At 39.1% G+C, this 20,559-nt stretch overlaps 1 protein-coding gene across 8 annotated transcripts in view; it reads left to right on the top strand.

Moving 5' to 3' along the window:
• CNTN4 (contactin 4) overlaps nucleotides 1–20,559 on the top strand; it is a 973,761-nt gene that overhangs the window by 467,025 nt on the left and 486,177 nt on the right. For all 8 annotated transcript variants that reach the window (XM_060307736.1, XM_060307734.1, XM_060307732.1 and 5 more), the window contains one exon: nucleotides 12,080–12,221. In XM_060307736.1, the coding sequence (XP_060163719.1) occupies nucleotides 12,167–12,221 (55 nt within the window). In that variant the 5' untranslated portion in view covers nucleotides 12,080–12,166. The remainder of the gene's footprint in view (nucleotides 1–12,079; nucleotides 12,222–20,559) is intronic.

Genomic DNA, 20,559 nt, shown 5'->3' with positions numbered 1-20,559 from the left:
CTTCCTACACTTGAAAATAGTTTCCTGAAACTTGCAGCTGAGGTGTAGTAAGTGAAGGGCTGGGAGGCAATAATATAAAAACTTGAACTGTGTGTAGGAATACACTTTAACATAGGTCATGGAATTGAATTTTCCTAAGTAACTACAACTATTTAGATCATTCTTTTGTTGTTTGCCACATCTCTGAAATAGCCTCAAAGTTGAAGTTATCACTTATTAGAATTATATTCTCAAAAATGTTTTCATAGATAATTCAACTATTTCTAGTTTCCATAGGTAAATAGAATTGCTACATTTTGTTCTACCAACAGCAGACCTAGACTGCTAATTTAGGGAGGAAGTTTGATGTCATGAACAAATATGATATAGTATTACAACTATTCCCATCTTCATACTTTCCTCTCTTTACATAGATCTCACATGTCATTGCAAAGAGCTCACAGTGATACTAAATAAAAAGTTTAGGGAAAACCTGGGTGTTGTGTTTTTAGCATACAAGAAGTAAAGAATTCTGGCTTTATTTATTCTTCATTAAGAAAAGCAGAGTAAACTTTTTTCTTCATACCTTAACTTGTCTATTCAGCAGTGTAATTTCAATTAAATTGGAAGAAAGTCAGTATTGTCAATATGGATTGCAGCCTGGGCATCCAGACATTTTTTTTTTTCCTACATCATTTTTCCTCTGACCAGTGTGTCTCCTGTGAGCACACTTTCATGATCATTGAACTTTCTCTAGAAATGATGTGGCGTACCTAAATATAACATCTAAACTGGCATTATGTGTGCACATATCTTTCAAGGAGGATAGATCCACTGTTATAAAAACCAAAAATGGATTTTTTTTTCAAAATTTTACTCTCAGGCTAGGAAATAGTTGATACACTATTAGCTTTATTTTGAAATAATTATAGGAAAGTTACAAAAACGGCTACAGAGTTCCTTTTCACGCTGGTTTTCCTAGTGTTAACATCTTACATGGCCATAATATAGTGATCAAAAGCAGGAAAGTGACATTGGTACCATTCAGTTAATGAAACAGCAAGCCTTATTTAAAGTTCACCAGTTTTTCTACTAATGTCCTCTTTCTCTTCCAAGATCTAATCCAAAATCCCACCTTGTTTGCAATATTCATTTCTTTGTACTGTCCTTTAATTCATGACAATTCCTTAGTCTTTCCTTTGGTGATCTTGACACTTTTGAAGACCGCTGGTCAGCTATGTTGTAGCACCTTACTCAACTGTCTGATGTTTTCTCATGATCACACTGAGTTTAGGCATTGTTTGCAAGGAGACCACACACGAATACTGTGTCCCCCTCACTGCTCCATGGCAGAGGGGGCTTGAGGCCAGTATGAATTGGCACTGGTGATGTCAGCCTTGATCACTTGGTTAAGAGGGTGTTGGCTAAGTTTCCTCATGTCAAATTATTCTTTTCCTGAGTCTTAGCTTTAGACAAAGACGCATGTTTTTATTCTTAATTTACTAAGTATTGTATACTCACTATACTCTTTTATACCTCAGTTTCCCTGCCTAAAAATTATAATACTGGAAGCTAATGCTCATCCCAAACAGTGTAGACTTAATACACTGTCCTTTAGAGATTCTCAGATAAAAGCCACTTTATAACTGGAAATGATCACTCTATCACATTTTAAATAAGAACATAAGTGGAATGGTTAAAGTAGATTGGCAGCATGTGCTCATCTCACACCCAGAACTACAGGGACATCTGCTCTACATGTGACAGGCCAGGCCTGAAATCTCGTTCCCTGAGAACCAACTAATGTTTGCTCAATTTGGCCTAAGTCAGCCTGATTAAACAAAGAGCACCTTGATCACTTTCTACCTATTTTGGCTATTAAACTAACCAATGAATAACCATGACTTGATAAGGGCTATAAAAACCTTTTTTTAAACTGTCGCATTTGCAATTTCTGCTGTTCTTATAAGGGGGGAAGGTGTCCCTTGGCACACTAATGATTCTGGATCCATATGCAACAATTCATTCTCATTAGTTTGTATCTGATGATGAAATATCCCCACCAATGCAGAGAAAGGCATCCTTCACACACAGGTTTACCAGCTGTCTCCTCTATTTTTCTTTTGGAGTATCACTGCTATTGGCCTTGATACAATATGCTGAGAAGAAGTTAGCCACTTACAGGTCTAGGAGAAAGCAGTGGAAGGAATACCAAAGAAGTAACTGACTCACTGGCCTCTCCAAGCCTCACTTTCTTCTTTGACAAATGGGAATAATGATATACCTACCTCCTCAAGTTACTGTGAGGATTACATAGTTCATGTAAAATCTTTGGTTACTAACAGACATAGTATGTACTCAAGAAAGAAGCTTGTCGTTTCTCTCTCTATCATCTTTCATGCCTGAGATACAGATCAGGGTGCAAAAAATAAATAAATAAAACACGGAAATGGAGGCAAGCACTTGCTTAAATAGTTTTGTATAATATGCAGTGGATTTCTGGAAAACTATTTGATACCAAAGAAGAGTTCAAAAGAGTTTGTCAGATGATCTGGAAACGTCCTATCATCTGCATGCAGTCCTAGACCAAATGACAATGATGGTGAGGTGTGCCTATAGGAATTTAGCTTTTTCTTCATGAAAATGAGTTCCATGGGCAAATAAACTGGAAAGTGCACTAGAATGCAGACTCCATGTCGACAGGACTTTGTCTACTATGACATCAAGGGTCTAACATACTGTGTTTATTCATCAAATTTTATTTAGATAATGTTCCAGTATATTTATTTCTATAAATAATAGCACAGGATCTAGAATGTACAATTTGTTTACCATTTCGTGAGATGGCAGGCTATGAATATAAATCCTGTTTTACCACTTCACTAAAGAGTAGGGTGGTTTCATGTCCCACACTCCACTTAGACTTCTAAGCTTCCCCTAGGTAAGACAAAGTCCATGTTAAGACTGTCTTAGAGTGCTAACCATTTTACATGCATTAGCTCACATACTTCCCTATGCACTTCTGATGTAGGTGGCAGTCTCCATCTTATAGACAAAAAATTGGAGCATCCAAATAACTTTTCCAAAACATTTCAGGCATTGGATATAGAAAACCAAGATTTGAACATAGGTCTGTTTCCAAAGGTCATATACACTCTTGATTCTTACTGACACACTTTCCTGGTTGTCCACTGTTCCGAGCCCCCCTAGAGCCCTGTGTTATTTACACCGCCAATAGAATAAAATAAGCTCCATGAGGGCAGACTACGTGTGTCTTATTCATTTCTGTATCATGTGGCATGTCAATTAGTAGAAATTTAGTTAATAATTTGTGAGTGAAGTACAGAGGATCAATGATTTTAGCCTGTTTATTTTTATAGCCCGTCATAATTTGTGCATTTATGTTTGCAGTCTTACTTCTACTTCTGATTAAGTAGTTACAGACTCTGTTTTAGGCTACCACCTATCTGATTTGCCTGTCCAAGCAGTCAGCAAGCTGTGCATAGTGATGAATATACTGGTAGCTTTACTTCCCCACTAAGTGCATCCAAGTAAAAGCCCTGAAAGTCACACGGTTCTTTCCACTTTAAATCTGACACCTAATATATTAGGTATTAGAGTGTTTTGTGCTTACCTTTAGCTCTTCTTTGGTTTAGGTGATTAAAAAGTGCCTGTTGCTGTCTGTATGTGCGACATGCTTCATTACCAGTGATTTATTTGGGAGTTTAGCAGAATTGGCACTCTGCAGCACACCAGTGGGCAGAAGGAAAACAAACGTGAGATGATTGCTAAGAACGCTTCTTTCCTGCTCTGTTGGTAGCAGCCTTAAGAAAGTTTGCAAAGTTTACTTCCCATTACCCAGAAAGCAAGAGTAAGACTGGCGTCTCTGGGAAATGTCATTTCCCCCCACCCCCAAATTCCCCAGTTCCTCCACGCACTCTGCTCTGATGCTCAGGAGGGAATGCAACGGGTCATGGGTTTTTCCCCTTTGTCACAGTGAGCTTCCTGCATCCATGTATCTCCTGAAGCCAGGTGCTTCCACTGCTTGTCCATCTTCTTTTCCCAACAAGTTTACCTTCTCAAAGCCATGCTCAACTTTTTTAGCAGAATCCAACTAAAGGGATTTTCTCTTATATTCCTTTCAACAACCCTGAATCATCACTGTCACTTTGCTGAAGAGAAAAGTAAGGCTAACCTAGGTTAAATGACTTGCCCGAGGTCAACAACTAAATGGTAGAGCTGGGACTTAAAGCTGGCTTGTGTGATTCTAAAGCTGATGTTTTCAACCACCATAGGGAAGGCAAAGAAGTTTTTATGTTACTTACAAACCGTATTGATTTTGTTGTGCCTGCTTGAAATGCTACCTGGAAAAGATCCTGGGACTGCCCTTGGGCTAAGTGGGAGAAGGTCCATGCTCAATTAGCATTGCTTTCCCTGGGAGGGGGCCATGGAGGTGCCATGTCTTTTCCTGTCTTCTGCTATGATCTACTTTTGTTCTCATTTCTGTTGTACTGAGAGTATACTAATATGGGAGTGATATTCTAAAGGGAAGATGAAGTATCAGAGAAGCAGTCTAAATAAGAGGAAGAAAAAAAACATGTATCTTATATGTACTACAGTTAATAAGCCTGTGTTATAACTATTTGGGAGAACTTTAGGAGAATGTATAAACATCTATACTCTGAAGTTAAACTTTTAGGGTTGCTTTCTAGGGTGATGGAAATATTCTACATCTTGGTGGTATAGTAGTGATATGACTACATAAATTTTTGAGATCTCATTAAACTTTACACTAAAAAGAATGCCTATCAGTGTATGTAAAATATACTTCAGTAAACTTCTGGGGAAAATATTCAGAGTTTATGTCCTATCTCCATTACTTCTCAGCTCTAACTAAAGACAACGTACTTAACCTTTAAAATGATATTGTTGTCTACTTAAAGTGTTGTTTTAAAGATTATATGTGTTAATACTTAATAAGAGACTACTACATAATAAGTGCTTCGTAAAGGATATCTGTTATTTATCATCTCCTCAGTTATTTCATATTACATTCTACCATTACATTGCCTCCAACGCTGTTTAATAGTTTAATCACATATCCTTTTATGTTGCTTTTTAATTACATATGTTGTATTGGAAACTCACAAATATGTAAGTTTCATATATGAATAATTGCATAATATATTTAATTATATCTTTGAATGCAAGGCTTTTGTGTTTTCATCTAAAGGATTCTAGAACACGAACGATATCTGTTTGTTTTTCAACTGAAATGTAAAAGTGTTCAGTATCTACATGTCCTAAATAAGTATTTATTAAAGCTGATGGGCTACAAGGTGTGTTTGAACATAATGAAAGCATTAGATATGGTAGGATGTTTAGAATGAATCTGTAATATATACCTAGAAACCTAAGCAAATAAAGAGGAAAGTATGAAGTGTTAAAAAACCCAACTCTTACGGAAAGGAAGCATAAGCAGTTTACTCTGGGACTCAGTTGAAAAATTATTAACCAAATTAAATAATGTAACTAAATTTGGACAACAGTGGAACCAGGCGTTTGTGTGTGTGTTGTGTATGTGCGTCTGTCATTGGGAGTGATTATATGAGAAAGCTGAATTATTGTCATCCATAAAAGAAACTAATAATACATAAGAACCCCAAATCAAGATATAGTAGTATAAGCATTTTTTTGGTGCAGATTGTGATACGTATCAGAAAGGCAGCCTATTTTCCTTGGGAAGCAGTTCTCTGAGGGGAGTAGGAGTAGGTATTTAAGCTATGTTTATGTATTACTTTAATAAAAGTAAAAATTAAATACAGCTTTAGAAAGCAGTACAGTAAGTGATTACCTGGTGGAGACTATGAATAGTGAATATGTATTTGTGGCCTGGGATTACATTGCAGTAACGGCACCATACATAGAGCTTAAAAGCAGTGTATCTCAGACAACTTTGACGCATGAGAAGATGATGTCATCTGAGAAATTGTGAGATGTCTAATTGGTGATGACAGAGGCAGAGTGACCACCATTCATTTATTGAATGAAATCTTTTGAATACGCACCGTTTTTCTGATGTAATGATGCAACAGGACTTAAACGATTTTTAGAAACAGTCTGATCCAGACCACTTTTATTGGTGAAAAAACTTGCCCAGCGAGCAAATAACAGCACTGAGCTACGAACCCAGTTGTTCTGAATCTCAATCCAGTGATCTTTTGAAATAACACACTTTGATTATTGCAATGACTTCAGTTCTTGTTTTTAAGATGGTCTCCTGAGTAGCAAAATGTAAAGGTCTAACATCAAAGGAGAATAAGGTTTTATAAGGAGAATATTTGTTGAGAAGGTGGTAGTGCTTATATATTCTAAGAAACTTTAATATGGGATTTTTCATAAATAGTGTGTAGAATTCTTTTGGCTCTCAGAATGTCTGAAAGATATCCTTCAGTGACTGAGTTGATAAGATGTTGGCTAGCTGGCTTTTATGCCAGAGTGTGTCTTAATGTAATCATCATATTTCTGGTTAGAATTGCCACAAGTGGCAGACACCATTTTGCCTAGAAAGCCTTTAAAAATGGGGATAATTGTCCCCATTTAGCTGACCCTCTGTCCTCAAAGTCCTCTGTAATGTGATCTTATGATGGAAATAGAGTCCCAATCAGCCACTGAGTAGCTGGGTACCATCTCCATGAGGAATTCCATCTCATGCGTGCCTACCTGTTGGTTAATAAGCGCAGTTTTCCAAATGTATTATCCAGTCCCTTTTACATCTTCTTTACACTTAATACTTTCCTCTTAATACTTTCCGATGCTTGGGACAAGCAATCCAAAGAGAAACCAAGCAACACACATTTTTTCACATTCCTGGCAGACTACTTATTTCAGTCTCCACTGAAGTAGGGAAGACCTCAAGGAAATAGACATGGAAATATGTTTCTTGTAGAAGATAGAATAAAAAGCTGGTACAAGGAGAAAATCTATTAAGCTAATTTGATTGCTATGAATTTTCATTATCCAAGAGGAACCTGTAGACCAGATACCATAAGGATAGAAAGTATAGATTATTTGTACCCCTAAGTTGCCATATAAACTAAGTTATATAGTCAGTAATCTTTTCTACCCAGCTGAGTTGTCATCCTTTTGTGGGCAGAGGCCTTGACCTTGACTCTTTGCATTCTGCATATTACCATTTGAATAATGAGCACTCAATAAATATCTGTTGACTGACTAAATATTAAGATTTGACTGTATGCCATTTTCCCTTGAAATGATTGACAGGTTGCTTTCTGAGGAAGCTGAATGTGTCTCCTGCTTTCAGTTCTGCTCACTGCTTCCTTGCCATTATGATTGACTGCACCGCTTATTAGTTAATTGTAGAGTTTGAAAATGCTCAACTCTACACTGGGAACTGTGGATGATCCTTTTTAAAATTCTTGCCTTAAGAATGGCTGCATCCTAAATAATAATTAGGAAGAAAACAAATGTTCCTGTTGTTCTTACGTTTAGAGGGAAAGAAGCATTCCCAGCTGTGCTCTCACAAGGAGTTCTGAATTCACACTAGTGAAATGCACTCTTCTGACAAGGGCTCAGCTCTGAAACCCATGCTGTACTTCGCATTATGAATATTATGCAGATTCTGTATCTCTGCTCCCTGGTATCTGGTTTCTATTCTGCAGAAGGGCAACATGAAAAGCAGAGTTAGGAGGGTTACCACCAGAACTTTATGTCTCCCTTTAAAGACACATTGCTTTATTTACATTTCTGTTGCTGTGGTAGAGAAGAGCACAGTACTTGAAGTATGAAGACCTAGATTTGAATACTGGCTCTGATGATTTCTAGATGTTTGACCTTGAACAAGTTCCATTCATAATCTAATTTCCAAGATTATAAGTTTAAAGAGGATTAGTGATACCTGACCTCCAGGGTTGTGATGAAGGGTAAATAAGAAGGGAATGTAAAAGTACATAGTAGATCCATGAAAGATGTTAAATTTATTCTTTCATTTACATACTATTTATTGACTGCCTGCTCTGTGCCATGTAATTCTCCATGAGCCTCTTAAATACCTATGAAGAAACAAATATTACTACCTTTGTAAAGTTTAAAATCTCGGAGGGGATTTGAATTAGAATCTACACAATAAGAATAATTGATATTCACTTTCAAAACATAGGTCAGTTAAATCTTACAACCACGTGTGAGAAAGATAGGGCTCATGGTATGAGTCCCAAACTATAGATAAGCAAATATGTTTACAAAGGTTGTGGCTTCCCCAAAATTGATAACTAGTGGCAAAACCAGGAAGAAAGAACTCAATTCACTTGATTCCAAATCCAGTGTTTTCCCACTTTGTCTTACTGCCATGAGGTTTTGAAAACTGTGTTGAATATTGGAAGTATACTTCGTAATTAGAGTTCACCTGTTGAGCAGAGGAGACAAGCAATGGGGAAAGTAGATATTCTCTGTTTCTGGGGATTGCATGTAAAGCAGATCCCCATACAGGGAAACCAAGTTTATTTAGAACTTCTCCCTGTTTAAAGTCATTTCCACCCTCTCCTAGTCTTCAGATTCAGGTCCAAACTCTCTAATATGCATTCAAGACTGTTTGGGCATCAGGTACCTGGCTTAGGCAGTGCTGTACTATGTTTAGCAAGGGTGGCTACTAAGTGTCAAGGCCCTGACCTTGGTGCCTTCCATACCCTCTCACTAATCCTTACAGTAAGCCTGGATGATGGGTATTCTTGTTATTTTACAGATGAGCCACACAGCTGGAGAATGTAGGGCCAAGATTAGAGCACAGGTGTGCGTCCGCCCATTGTGCTCCTTCCATTTTCTTGTGTTGCAGTAACTTGAAGATTCTCTAAATTCTCATGCCTGTCAGTTGCCCTTGCCACTTGGCTTAGAATTTCCTTCCTCCCTCTTGCTTATCCTTTAAGACACAGTTCGAACTGTTAGCCCCTTTGGAGAGCATTCTTGAAGCCCCTGCCTTACCCCACCCCCTGGCTCAGTTAGGTGACGTTCCTTTAGCATCCTCAGCACCTTGTCCTTAATAGATTTACTATGTTAATCCCACTGAAATATAATGCCTGGTTTAATCGCCTTTCTTGCCAGGTAAACAGTGAGCTCCTTGAGGATAGGGCCCTTACCTCCATCACCTCTGCACCTCCACCCCTAGCATTGTCCCTGCCCCCAGTAAGCACACCTGCTTATTTGTTGAGCTGAATTAGAGCATTTGGATACCAGCAGAATTTTAATTTAGCAAAGTGCTAAAAGCAGTCATTATATGATGAGACCCTGCATGTAGGTTCTTGGAAACCAAGATGTTTAAGGAAGAACTGAGTCATGATTTGTCTTACACACTTTAGACTGAGTTCTTTAGCATGACTCTTGCTATATAAGAATTGTTTGAAGTGTTGAAGGCTGGAGGAGTTTGGCTGTGTGGAGCAATGTGTACAGATAAACTGTGGGATTCTCAATTATTCATATCCTTCTGGCTCAGCCAGAGAAAGCAACCCAGTCCTGTTTCATTGTGTGGCCCCCTCCCAGGATTTACAAGTCTAATTCTCGGTCAAGGTCCCACAGTTAGTGCTGAGTACACTACCTTTTCCTACAGCCACCTTAGGGTAAATCAGAGAGAGCTCCAGGCTGCAGGGGAGATCTATTACTGCCATAACTCTCACCTCATCCCACAGCTAGCTGTCTGGTTCTGGCAGAAAAACAGAAATTATGAAATTTTGTATCCTGCACCACAGTCCCACATGAGATTCGTCAATCTTCAGCTCCCTTCAGAAAACCCTGTGCTCTGGTTAGGACTGCCCACCAGGCGAATTACCATCAACGACCCCATTATTTCTGATTAGTGAAGGTGAGCCTTACCTGGATGTAAATAAACGCCAGTCGGGTTCTTGAAATCCTTCATCCTTAAAAATCTACAGCTCTTAACAGAGCACACACTGTAAATAGCATCCTATCTTGAATTAAATCTTTACGGTGTAATTGGATACATTTTCTAAGCTAATTTTAATTGCTTCAAGAAACTGCTTAACAACGTAGATCAATCTTCTGGTCTGAGATGACATTTCCGTCGCAAAATTAATTATTAATACCCTGATCATTTGCTAAAGACATTAATAGTTTTCATTGATCAGCACATCCTGTTTATCTAAAATGGCCTAATTACCATGCATGTCAGAAGAGTATCTGAACATATCCAGTTAGAGACACAGCCCACTTTTACGCCACATCAGCACATCAGAAGTTAAGAGTCCCTCTTGTCTTCACAACATATCTAGTCTGGCTTTATCAGAAACTGAGCAATTTAAGGACGCAAAAGAAAGACGAGTTCTCTAATGATGGTTCTTCACTTTCTGTTCGCTTCATGGTAAACATAAAGGCTTCTGAGTGACCACGTGGCATCAGTTAATGCTAAGAGCCCTTGATTGAGGAGCTCATGTTAGTCCATGTTGATCCATGTTCTCATGTAAACCTGTGTTCGCTCTGGTAAGTGGCAGTGAGAGGAGAAGACCCAGGTTATCAGCTTAAAAAATATCAGGACTACAATAATAATCATATCTAGCATTCGTATGGTGCTATGTGGTTTTCAAAGAGGTTTCATGTACTTAACCAGGACGTTTCTTTTGAAACAACCTTGGGAGAGAGACGGGGTGGGGTACGTAACCAGGACCTGGGAACTGGTTACCGCCCAAGCTGTAAACAGAGTGTGTCTTCTGCTTTCCTAGATTTCTCTCTTATTTCGTTAAATGATGAATAGGAAGAAGCATCATTCTCATCTTTCAAACACCAGTAGGAGCTCACCTCCTTTATGATGAGCTCCTTCCGGAGCTCATCTCCGGAAACTGTCCTCCTTCCTTCAAAATGGCATGTTGTGTTGCAGTTTTATGAAACTGCAGGTAACTGACCCCACTGGAGTAGGAGATTCTTACGGCTACATACGGCTGGGATCTCCATTTTGGCAGGTCCGGTGCCTCACTAGTGTCTGGCAAGCAAAAGGTACTCCATAGATGCATAAATCCATGTCTGGCTCATAGGATGGATGGGAGAAGGGATGAGTGGATGAGAGCAAGCCAAGCACAGTGTGAGTTCTGTTTTACCGAGGTCATGTTGCAAAACTGTGGTACCTGAAGGCAATTGGGTGGTGTTTGGCTCCTTCGATGTTTTAAAAGAATCTTTTGAAGTGGTTTCCAACATTTAAAACTTGGGAGATTTTCAAAATACAATAATGTTTTCAACTTTTCTTTGAAAAGTTGTAAGTGCTTCTGCAACCCTAGGTCTGTGCCCCACATGTTAGCCATCAGCATGAGCTGGGGGGGGGTACCTGCCCCTTCAGACAGGATGTACCCTTGCCTCCCAAGGGCCCGTGAATGCTGCCTGCTTCACCTGTCCACTTACCTGCTTTGTACATCGTACAGAGAACAAGCAGCCTTTCTTCACCATGGAGTTCTCCTGTTTTAAGATTCCTGGCTAACAGAAAAATGACTGTTCTTACTCACGCTCTAGATTTGTCCAAAAGAACCTAGTAGACAGCTACTCATACTTAGTAGGATTTTTCTCTGTAGGCATTGGAGCTGCATATTTCTGTTGCATTTTGGGGATGGAACATGGAGCATTGGGGGAAAAAATGTTTGAATTGATGGGGTAGTTATAATTTTTCACACATGTAACTCCATTCTAAGACTTCAGAATTTCTCTTTAAAGTCCACCAATGCTAGCCCTGTTTTGTTCAGTGGAATTTCTTCTGTATTCACTATTTTGGGTGTATTATTAATTGGAAAATAAATAAGAATGGGGCCTGGAAACTAAGGGACTGGAAAGGGTTGGTTCACATCTGATCAGAAGCTGTTCCTACCTGCGCTTAGTAGCCACAGGGACCTACCAGCTTCAGTCTCTGCCCAAGTATTATTGGGAAGAAGGAAAGGAGCCGTATTTGCTTCAATTCAAAATTTAACATGCCTTCTCTTCTTCAAGAGTAGTTTTCCAGAAGCATTTTTATTTGTACTCAAGTAAGGATAAATTTTCAGAGCGCACAAGGAGAAGTATTCCCAAATCTCATTGTATTGTCTCTTCTCTCCCACAGATTAAAGGTTGAATACAACTTAAAAGAAACAGCTATTTTATTCACTTGTTATTGGACTTGAAACTCCTTTGACCTCAGAAACTGAAGATGAGGTTGCCATGGGAACTGCTGGTGCTGCAATCATTCATGTTGTGCCTTGCAGGTAGAGTGTCATTTTAGAACTTTTTGATTTAAAAATGCCACTGTATTTCACACTAATTCAAAAGCGGGCCTTCACTTTAGATGGCAATGATAAAATCGTAAGAGTGCGCGCTACTATGACTAGCGTTTGCTGACACTTCTGAATACTCTCTCCTGATAGTCTTTTAGTGCCTCTTTCCATGGTGTTGTATCCAAAGCTAGACATTGATGTTTCACCTGTCTGTGTAGTCCTTTTACAGTTGTTTGAGCCATTATTTAGTTTGAAAGTTGTTATTTTTGCTCCTTCCAGTGCTCAATTGCACAGAGATATTGGGCAATAAAACTGATAATATAGAGTATTGCCTACTTTGATGTCATTGGATGGAAGTTTATCTGGGTGACTCTTTCAATATCTTTGTTGGTATCACTCCGTCATTTGATACTTTCTTTTTCATGGCAATACACCTATAGCTTAGCAGGAGCTGGAAAGCATAGACACAAGGCTTTTACCATACTCTCATGGTCACCCGCTAGACAAGGGCTTTAAAAAGTTCAAACATGCTATTTATTACCTTCTTGGTTTTCTGGAAGATAGGAGCCTACCAGCTGACATACATAACTCATTGTTGATGCTGCCTAAGTCCAGCATGCACTGAGAGTTGGTTTCCAGGTTGGGATGGCGGGTGTCTTTCCAGGTCTTTTTGAAATGAGTCTAGTTCGCCTGTTTTGTTATTCAGAGTGTCAAGTCCAAGAGGGACACCTGGAATATATCTGTGTTTTTACAACATAAAACAAAAAATGACTTTTGGATCATCATGACCTTGATTCATGCATTCATTTAAATAATGTTATTGAGTATTTTACAAGGAGACAGCTCTGTGTTAATATCTGTGAATCTACTCCTAAGCAAGACAGACACAGAACTCTTATTAGCTGCGTTCTATAGCTGTATTGACCGACAGCTTGATACGGCAGATTATGTGCAATTGTTGAGAAATTAAAGGTAGTAATGGTAGTGCTTACATGTATGGATCCCTTACTCATGCCAGGCACTGTGCTAAGCACTCCGTGTACTTTTATTTCATTGTCTCATGATCACTAGGAAGTATTTACTCTTTATTTTTACTTTTGTCGCTATTATTATTAATATTATTACTGAAGCATTAAGAAGTTAAGAAACTCACCCAAGGTCACCAAGCCAGGAGGTGGTAAAGAAAATAAGGTTCCAACCCAAAGCTGACTAACTCCAGATTCCATAGTTTTGACCAGCTCACTATACAGCCTTGTGGCTGTCTTGTCGATTTGTCCAGTAAATGGTTGCAAATGTACTCTTTAAATTTTGGTTTTCACTCTTCCTGCGTTTTTCTAAATGTAAACCCCATCCACTTAACAAACTTCAGAATGCCCTACCTTCAAATCCTAAACTTCTTGCCTTAGTTAGGTTCATAGCATCCTCGCCATTCCCTGATCATGGACATGTTGGCGTCTAGCTGTCTCTTTTAGAACTATTACTTTTCTCCCTCATCTGGTCAGGAGCTTTATCTCTGCCCCCTCCCCAAGCCATTGCCTCAGGCTCTGTGCCTCATTTCCTTTTCTCCAGTCTTTTCATGACCCTTGACCCTCCCCAAAGTCCTTAACTGAGATAATCTGGCTGTAACTCCTCCTGACTCTGGGATATACATATTCTCTAAAGCATAACATAATGAATCGATTTCTCAGTGTTTGACCAAAGCAATGTGTTTATTTAACTCGCTGTGCTGAGTAGATATCAGAAATTAAAGGGTTGAAAATCAAGGAAGCCATTAACCTCCTCAGTGGTGTTTTGAAAAACTCGGAATTTTCACCCAAGATGTGTATCTGTGTCTTTTTTTATTCACTTAGTTTTTTGTAGGAAATCAGTATATTGATGTTTTGGTGAGTCTTTTTTGTGAACTGGTTTACATGGCATTAATATTCCCTTACCATATGCCTCCTTTGGTATAAGTAAAGTCAAGCTTTAATTAATGTTTTTGTTTTCTTGCTATTTGTCTTGATTTTATTAATTTACATAGCACTCGACACTCTGAAGTTTGAACAGATTTATTTAACTGTTCATTCTTTTCCTTTTCTATTCTTCCTTAGTCATATATTTCTTGGTGAGTTTTTGGCAAGGAAAATAATTTATGTCTATTATGTTTGTCATAATTAGTGAATCTCAAATATGCTTTTTCCTGATCTTTTTCCCTAAATAAGATAGAAGACCCGAATATATAAACAGGTTCCTCCTGCAAGGGATGCACCTTGAAAGGTCTGCTAATCGTTTAAGGAATTGATTAGTAATTTATGGTACAATGGATATTTTCTCTCTTACCAAAGCTAGACTCAGTCTCTGACAGTAATTAAAAAACAGAAAAGACTACTGATGAACACAGTAACAAGGAACACATAACCCAACTACCTGGAAGAGCAAGGAAGCTAACAAGTGAATGAAACAGTCTTAAAGGAATAGTGAGTCCTGCTGACAAGAGGGAAGGCTGGTGACTGCAGAAAACTGGAACAAACGTGTCCCATTAAAGTACCAACCAGTGCACCGCTCTGGTCCTATATGCCAGGTCTCCCAGCTTTTTGAGTTTTTATGAATAAATCTCCTAATTATTTAACATTGCCAACCAACTCAAATTAATTTTAAAATAAAAATGGAAAGGCTGTATGAAACAAATCAAAGTGGTCTTCCAGGGAGAGGCTGTTCCTAGCCCACAAGGTTGCGAAGTCTGTTTCAAGTGCTTAGTTTTTATTTGTTATTAGACACAGTGCCAAGTAAGTAGACCTTAGGATCTTTCTACTGACTTTTTCCAATAATGCTGTTGCCCTGTATGTTCCCATCAGTTGCCCTCTAGCCTTCTTTGGGTCTGTGCTCAAATGCCACTGAATTGGTAAGGCTTTTACTGACCACAGTAAATAAATAAAATAAAATAGCAATCATTCTTTTCACCAACATTGTATACCCCTCTTCTTATTTTATTTTTCTTCAGAGTTCTTATCAATATATGAACAACTATAAGTTTTGTCTTTATGCAAAATGTCTTTCCTGACCATACTGAAGCTTTGTTAAGGCAGGCATTTCTATCTTTTTAGTTCACTGCTGTATGCCCAGTATCTTCAAAATGCCTAGTACATAGTGCCATTCACTAAATAAATAAACATATGTCAAATGAACAAATGCTGCCTACTGACCAGAAAGGAGAGAGAGACCCAGTCTCCAATTTCAAGCTGTACTATGGACACAAGGCATGCTGTAGTCCCTTTCATGTTAAGGCAGTGAACCAGCCACCTCTGAGGCTAATACATACAACTGAGTTGTTTAAATTAGATAGAAATATATGAAGTATTAAAAGTGGTTATTGTGCCTTGAACTGTGTATCAGTTGTTCTTGGGGCAGCACCCCCTCGCCCATTTCTTTTTTTTGTTTGTTTTGTTTTGTTTTTATTTTTTTATACAGCAGGTTCTTATTAGTTACCCATTTCATACGTATTAGTGTATATATGTCAATCCCAATCTCCCAATCCCCTCGCCCATTTCTGCTTTCAACCACAGCTGGGTTGACTGTCCCTGTTCTGTATTTTTGTTTCTCAAGCCTTTCTCTAGTCACAAGCAAGGGGAACTCTGAGAAACTAACTCTCTTCTTCAGTGCAGTCCTCACACAATGGGGCATGAGAATCAGTAGATAAAGGTCTCAGGGCCTGCCATTTAGAAGGAGAACGCCTAGGCACATTCTACACGGTTCCTTTGAGGTCCCCAGCAAGACTGAAGCCCCGTTGCCCACAGTACCCTCTTCTACCTTCTCCTTCTCACTCCTACTTCCTGGAATTATCTTCCAAATAAACTGTTTCCAGTCCTTCTTTCAGGCTCTGCTTTTGGGGGAATCCAAACCAAAAGCATGCACACACCAATTAGTAGCAGAAAAGCAGCCCAGTATTGGTCATATCAGTAATTAGGACGAAACCAGACAGAAAACATGGTTTTGACAGAAATGATTGAGATGTTGACTGTGCTGTGTATCCATATGTGTACATGCGTGTAAGGACTTATGTGAGTACATGCATGCCTGCCTCTATATAGATATGCCTGGAAGTATTATCCAGGTCCTGCAACCAGGTAGTTTTAGTCTTTTACTTGCTTTACTATTTACTAGTTTTATTATTAGCCAGCTGCCGGGAAAGTTGTTTTTGCCTCTCTGGGATTCAGTTTACACCTCTGTACAATGAGGGTGTTGAACAGATGGTTACTAAAGTTCTTTCTAACTCTAAGAATGTATAGTTATAGCTAAACACATGATTTGAAAGACAGATATGTATGCTGAAGGGTTACAGCTAAGCCTGAAACTGTATTCATCTAATACGAAATTTCCCACAGATCCTATGCCTTACTGTGTGTTACTGATTCTGTTCACACTGGCAGATTTGAGAAAAAGAATAAAATGGCTGGTCCATATGTTCATATGGAACAAGAGGTGTGAAGACATTTAAAAACCCTCTGTGAATGGGTGAAAAAAATGTATGTTTGATGTAGTCTCAATTGATGTTGGTTTCAGAGAGGCTAAATTTATTCCCATCTCTGTGGTGCAGTTTACCAACTTCAGCAGTTATTTCTTTTTGAGAAAGTGCATCCTCTCCAAATGTAAGCATTTTGTTGGTCTGTTCACAAAATTTCTGCTGCTATTACAGCTGCATCTGGGGTGGGCAGGGCAGAAAGCATCCTGTGTCATTCACGTGAGGCGTATTCTGGGATTAGTGAGTGTTCTCAAAATTGGAGCAAGGAGGAGGCCTGGGTTGAATAACCACAGTGGTGTAGCTTGAATCTATGACAGTAAGAAATGCAAACCAGGGGCCACCACCTGCAGTCAGAGCATGTGGAGACACTGCCCAGTGGTCCTCAGAAGGCATTTTAGGCTTAGGAAGTGTCTTATCACTAAGACTAACGTAGGCCATAGATGGTTTTGGCTTATTCTAGGGTCAGAGAACACAGATGTACAGTAGGAACCTCCAGTATTTGTTGATATTGATAGTAGAACTCGATAAGCACAATCTTATCGAGTTACTCCTTAATCAAACATTCCTGCAAAGCTCAGGACCTGCCCTAAAACATCCCTGCTCCCCACCATCATGCCCATATGGCCCCATCAGAATGCAGAGAACACAGAAGTGAGTTTCAGAGTTTGGCCTCACAGCGCAGCAGCCAGGAACAGTATTTCACTTCTCAAGACTCTCATATGTTTCCCCAGAATAAATAGAAGAACAGACAGCTCTCAAATAATTCCAGACAGATATTAAACCTAGTACTGCCTGTTTTTGCAAAAGTAACAAGTGTTCAATTAAGATCAAAAGAGAGTTGAGTAAATGTCAGTTTTCTCGCAGTTACTGCAAAGCCTAGTTCTGTACTGAATTTTTATTTTATTGTTTCTCTTTCTAAGAAACTGGTTGGCCAGTGCATTTAGAGTCATGCTGACTGCAGCCAAAGAATGGATTTCCTATTTCTCTGTGCTGTCTCAAAACCATGGCCATGAAATGAAGCCAAGGTAGTAGAAAGATTTAGCAAGAAGAAAGCTAATAACTAGATTAAAAAGCAGTGACTCCAGTGAAGAAAATTCAGGAAAAGAATAGGGAGAAGTATACCCAAAAAATAATAAACAGCAAATGGAAAACTCCTTTTGAATATCAATTTAAGTACTTAAATACATTTCATGGTGGGAAAATATTAATCAGTAATAAAGATGTTGAGGTAAATAGAGAAACTGGCAGCAATTTTATATCCCCACTGGCATGGACATATAGTAGCAGTGATACAAACCAAAAGTTATTAGAAATATTCAATTTAAGACCTCTCCTGAAGCAAAGTCATTAATGGCTTCATTAGACATGCTCAGCCAGGCTGGTTGTCTTAACTATAAATAAAACTCCCTTGCTGATAGAGTCTGGGACATGTTGTATTAAAAAAAAAAAGATTGAAGTCTGTTGAATGAAATAAATTAGGAAGAGGGGAGAAAAACAGACAAGTGAAAAATCCAAACATTGTATGCATTTAATATCAGCTAATGTGATAATGCTTGGTTGAAATGTGGGATCAATGATACTGCCTCAGAGGTTGAGGGCAGGTGAAGGAATAGCCGTGGCATCTCCTACCACACCAGAAACACCACCTGGAGATGAAGTGAACCTGGAAGTTAAGAGCATGGGTTTTGAAATGAAATAGATCTGCCACTTATCAGCTGTGTGATGAAGCTATTTTCTCCCCCTAAGTCTTGGGTTGCTTTTTTTCCCCCACGTATAAAATGGACAAAATAAGTGTTTATTGGGGTGTTTATGAGGATTGAGATCATGTATATGTGCTCTGTACTTAGTGCAGTGTCTGATCCTTGCAAGCAACACTGAGTGTGAGCTGTCATTCATTGAGTCATTTAGCCCATATTAGAGGACTTGCCGGTGCTAGGATTGTGCTTCTCTAAGAATGTAGTTTAGCTCTAAGTGAAAGATCATCTCTGTCCTCTTTGCACTGCTGCTGCTGCTGATGCCACTACTATCAGCTTCTTAGCACATGGGTGTCTCGCTCTTCTTCAGTGGTTGAAGCAGAGTTCAGAGCATCTTTGTCGCCCTTCCCCCACCTTTACAGATGTGACCTCATCTATAAAATAGGGATATAATAATAATAAGCTTCTCTGAAAAATAAATACCTAAACTGATTAAACTTATTTATATGTGTAGAGCACTTAGGAAGATGTCTGGCTTAGTAACATGAACTAAGTGTTACTTGCTGTTAATATCACCAACATCATCATCATCGTCATCATCATCATCATCATCATCATCATCATCACCATCATCACCACCAGCAGCAACAAGCCAGGGGGCAGCCATATGCATGTTTAGCAGCCACAACTTTTAGGGTCTGCCTCCTGGCAGCAAGGCCCCTGGGACAGGTGCCAATGGAGCCAACTATCTGGGGGCCTGGCACTGGGAAAAAAGCTGGGGAGGTGTTTATGATGGGCCTTCTAGAAATTTATCAAGTTGCAGAGTTAGGGGTTCTAAAACGAGAAGGATCTGGTGGTTCAAAATGATGGAAGATTTTTAAATGCATTTTGCTAAAAAAAAAAACAAAACAACTACAATAAAGAAAGGAGCACATAGAAGACCCTAATGCATGTGATGGATTGGGCTCGAGCAGACTCCTTTCCATTCTTTTCACCCCCCAGACTCCCATTAGTGATGTTAACCATGTAGTTCATCTGTAGCAAGAACAGAGTTTGATGAGGATGTAGCCCCACACCACCCTAATAATGCCCTTAATTTGTTTAGCACTTGTTAGTCTATAAAATATTTGCGGAACAGTGTGTTTAACAAATCTGTTAGGGCTAGAGACAGGCACAATAATAACATTAAGAGTAAACGTCTATTGAACATTTCTGTGCCAGATGTAGTATCATATTCTTGAGTGCAATATCCCATTTAACCTCAGAACAACACATTTCCTAGATAAGGGGTTGCATGACCTGCCCAAGGAATTAGAGCTCATACAGGTCCTGCTCATACAGGTCTATCCAGCTCAAAAGCCAGGGCCTCTAACAGTTATGCTATGATATCTATCGACACATAGTGCCTGTCGTCATGGGGCTTACCATCTTGTAAAATACTACAAACCAGTGGCTCTCAAAATGTAGTCCGTGGATGAACAGCGTCAGCTGGTAACTTATCAGAAATGCAGGTTCCTGGGCCCCAGGCCAGACCTACAGAATCGTAATCTCTGGAGGTGAGTTCACGTTCTCCCTCCAGGAGACTGATACTTCCAAAAGCTTGAGAGTCATAGTAAACGGTCTTGAGAGGCAAGTCAGGCAGAAATTGTCATTATTCCAGTTTTACATATGAGATTCTGATTGGTTAGGGATCTGCTCAAGGTTATGTTCCTGACATCAATGGCATCAGCTGGAACCTAGGCTTTCTGATTCATAACCCAGTGGTTTACTCTTCCCCCAGTACATATGCTGCCTTTATACTCAAGTCAGTCTGGCTTTCAGGGCAACTTATTGAATATCTGACGATACAAAGGAAGGGCTTTTTATGTGGAAGAGGTGTCCTGAGTATTGAAATGATTTAATTTTTCTGCTGAGCCTTATTTCCTTGCCTGTGAACCACTAACAGGTATGATATTGGCCTGTGCTCTTTCTCTGTTTTGTGATGTAATGAACGCAAAAAAGACGTTATTTCTTAATTTTAAAGGGAAATAGAATTATGTTGCAGCATCTTTGGAGAGCAGAAAATAAAGGAGGAATGTCTCCTGAGCCTACAGCTAGAGTACAATTACTGATCATTCTGGTGAACAATAAGGTGTGA

The sequence above is a fragment of the Globicephala melas genome, chromosome 11, assembly GCF_963455315.2.
Source record: "Globicephala melas chromosome 11, mGloMel1.2, whole genome shotgun sequence".
Classification (NCBI taxonomy): Eukaryota; Metazoa; Chordata; class Mammalia; order Artiodactyla; family Delphinidae; genus Globicephala; species Globicephala melas.
This window is presented reverse-complemented; position numbering and strand designations above follow the sequence as displayed.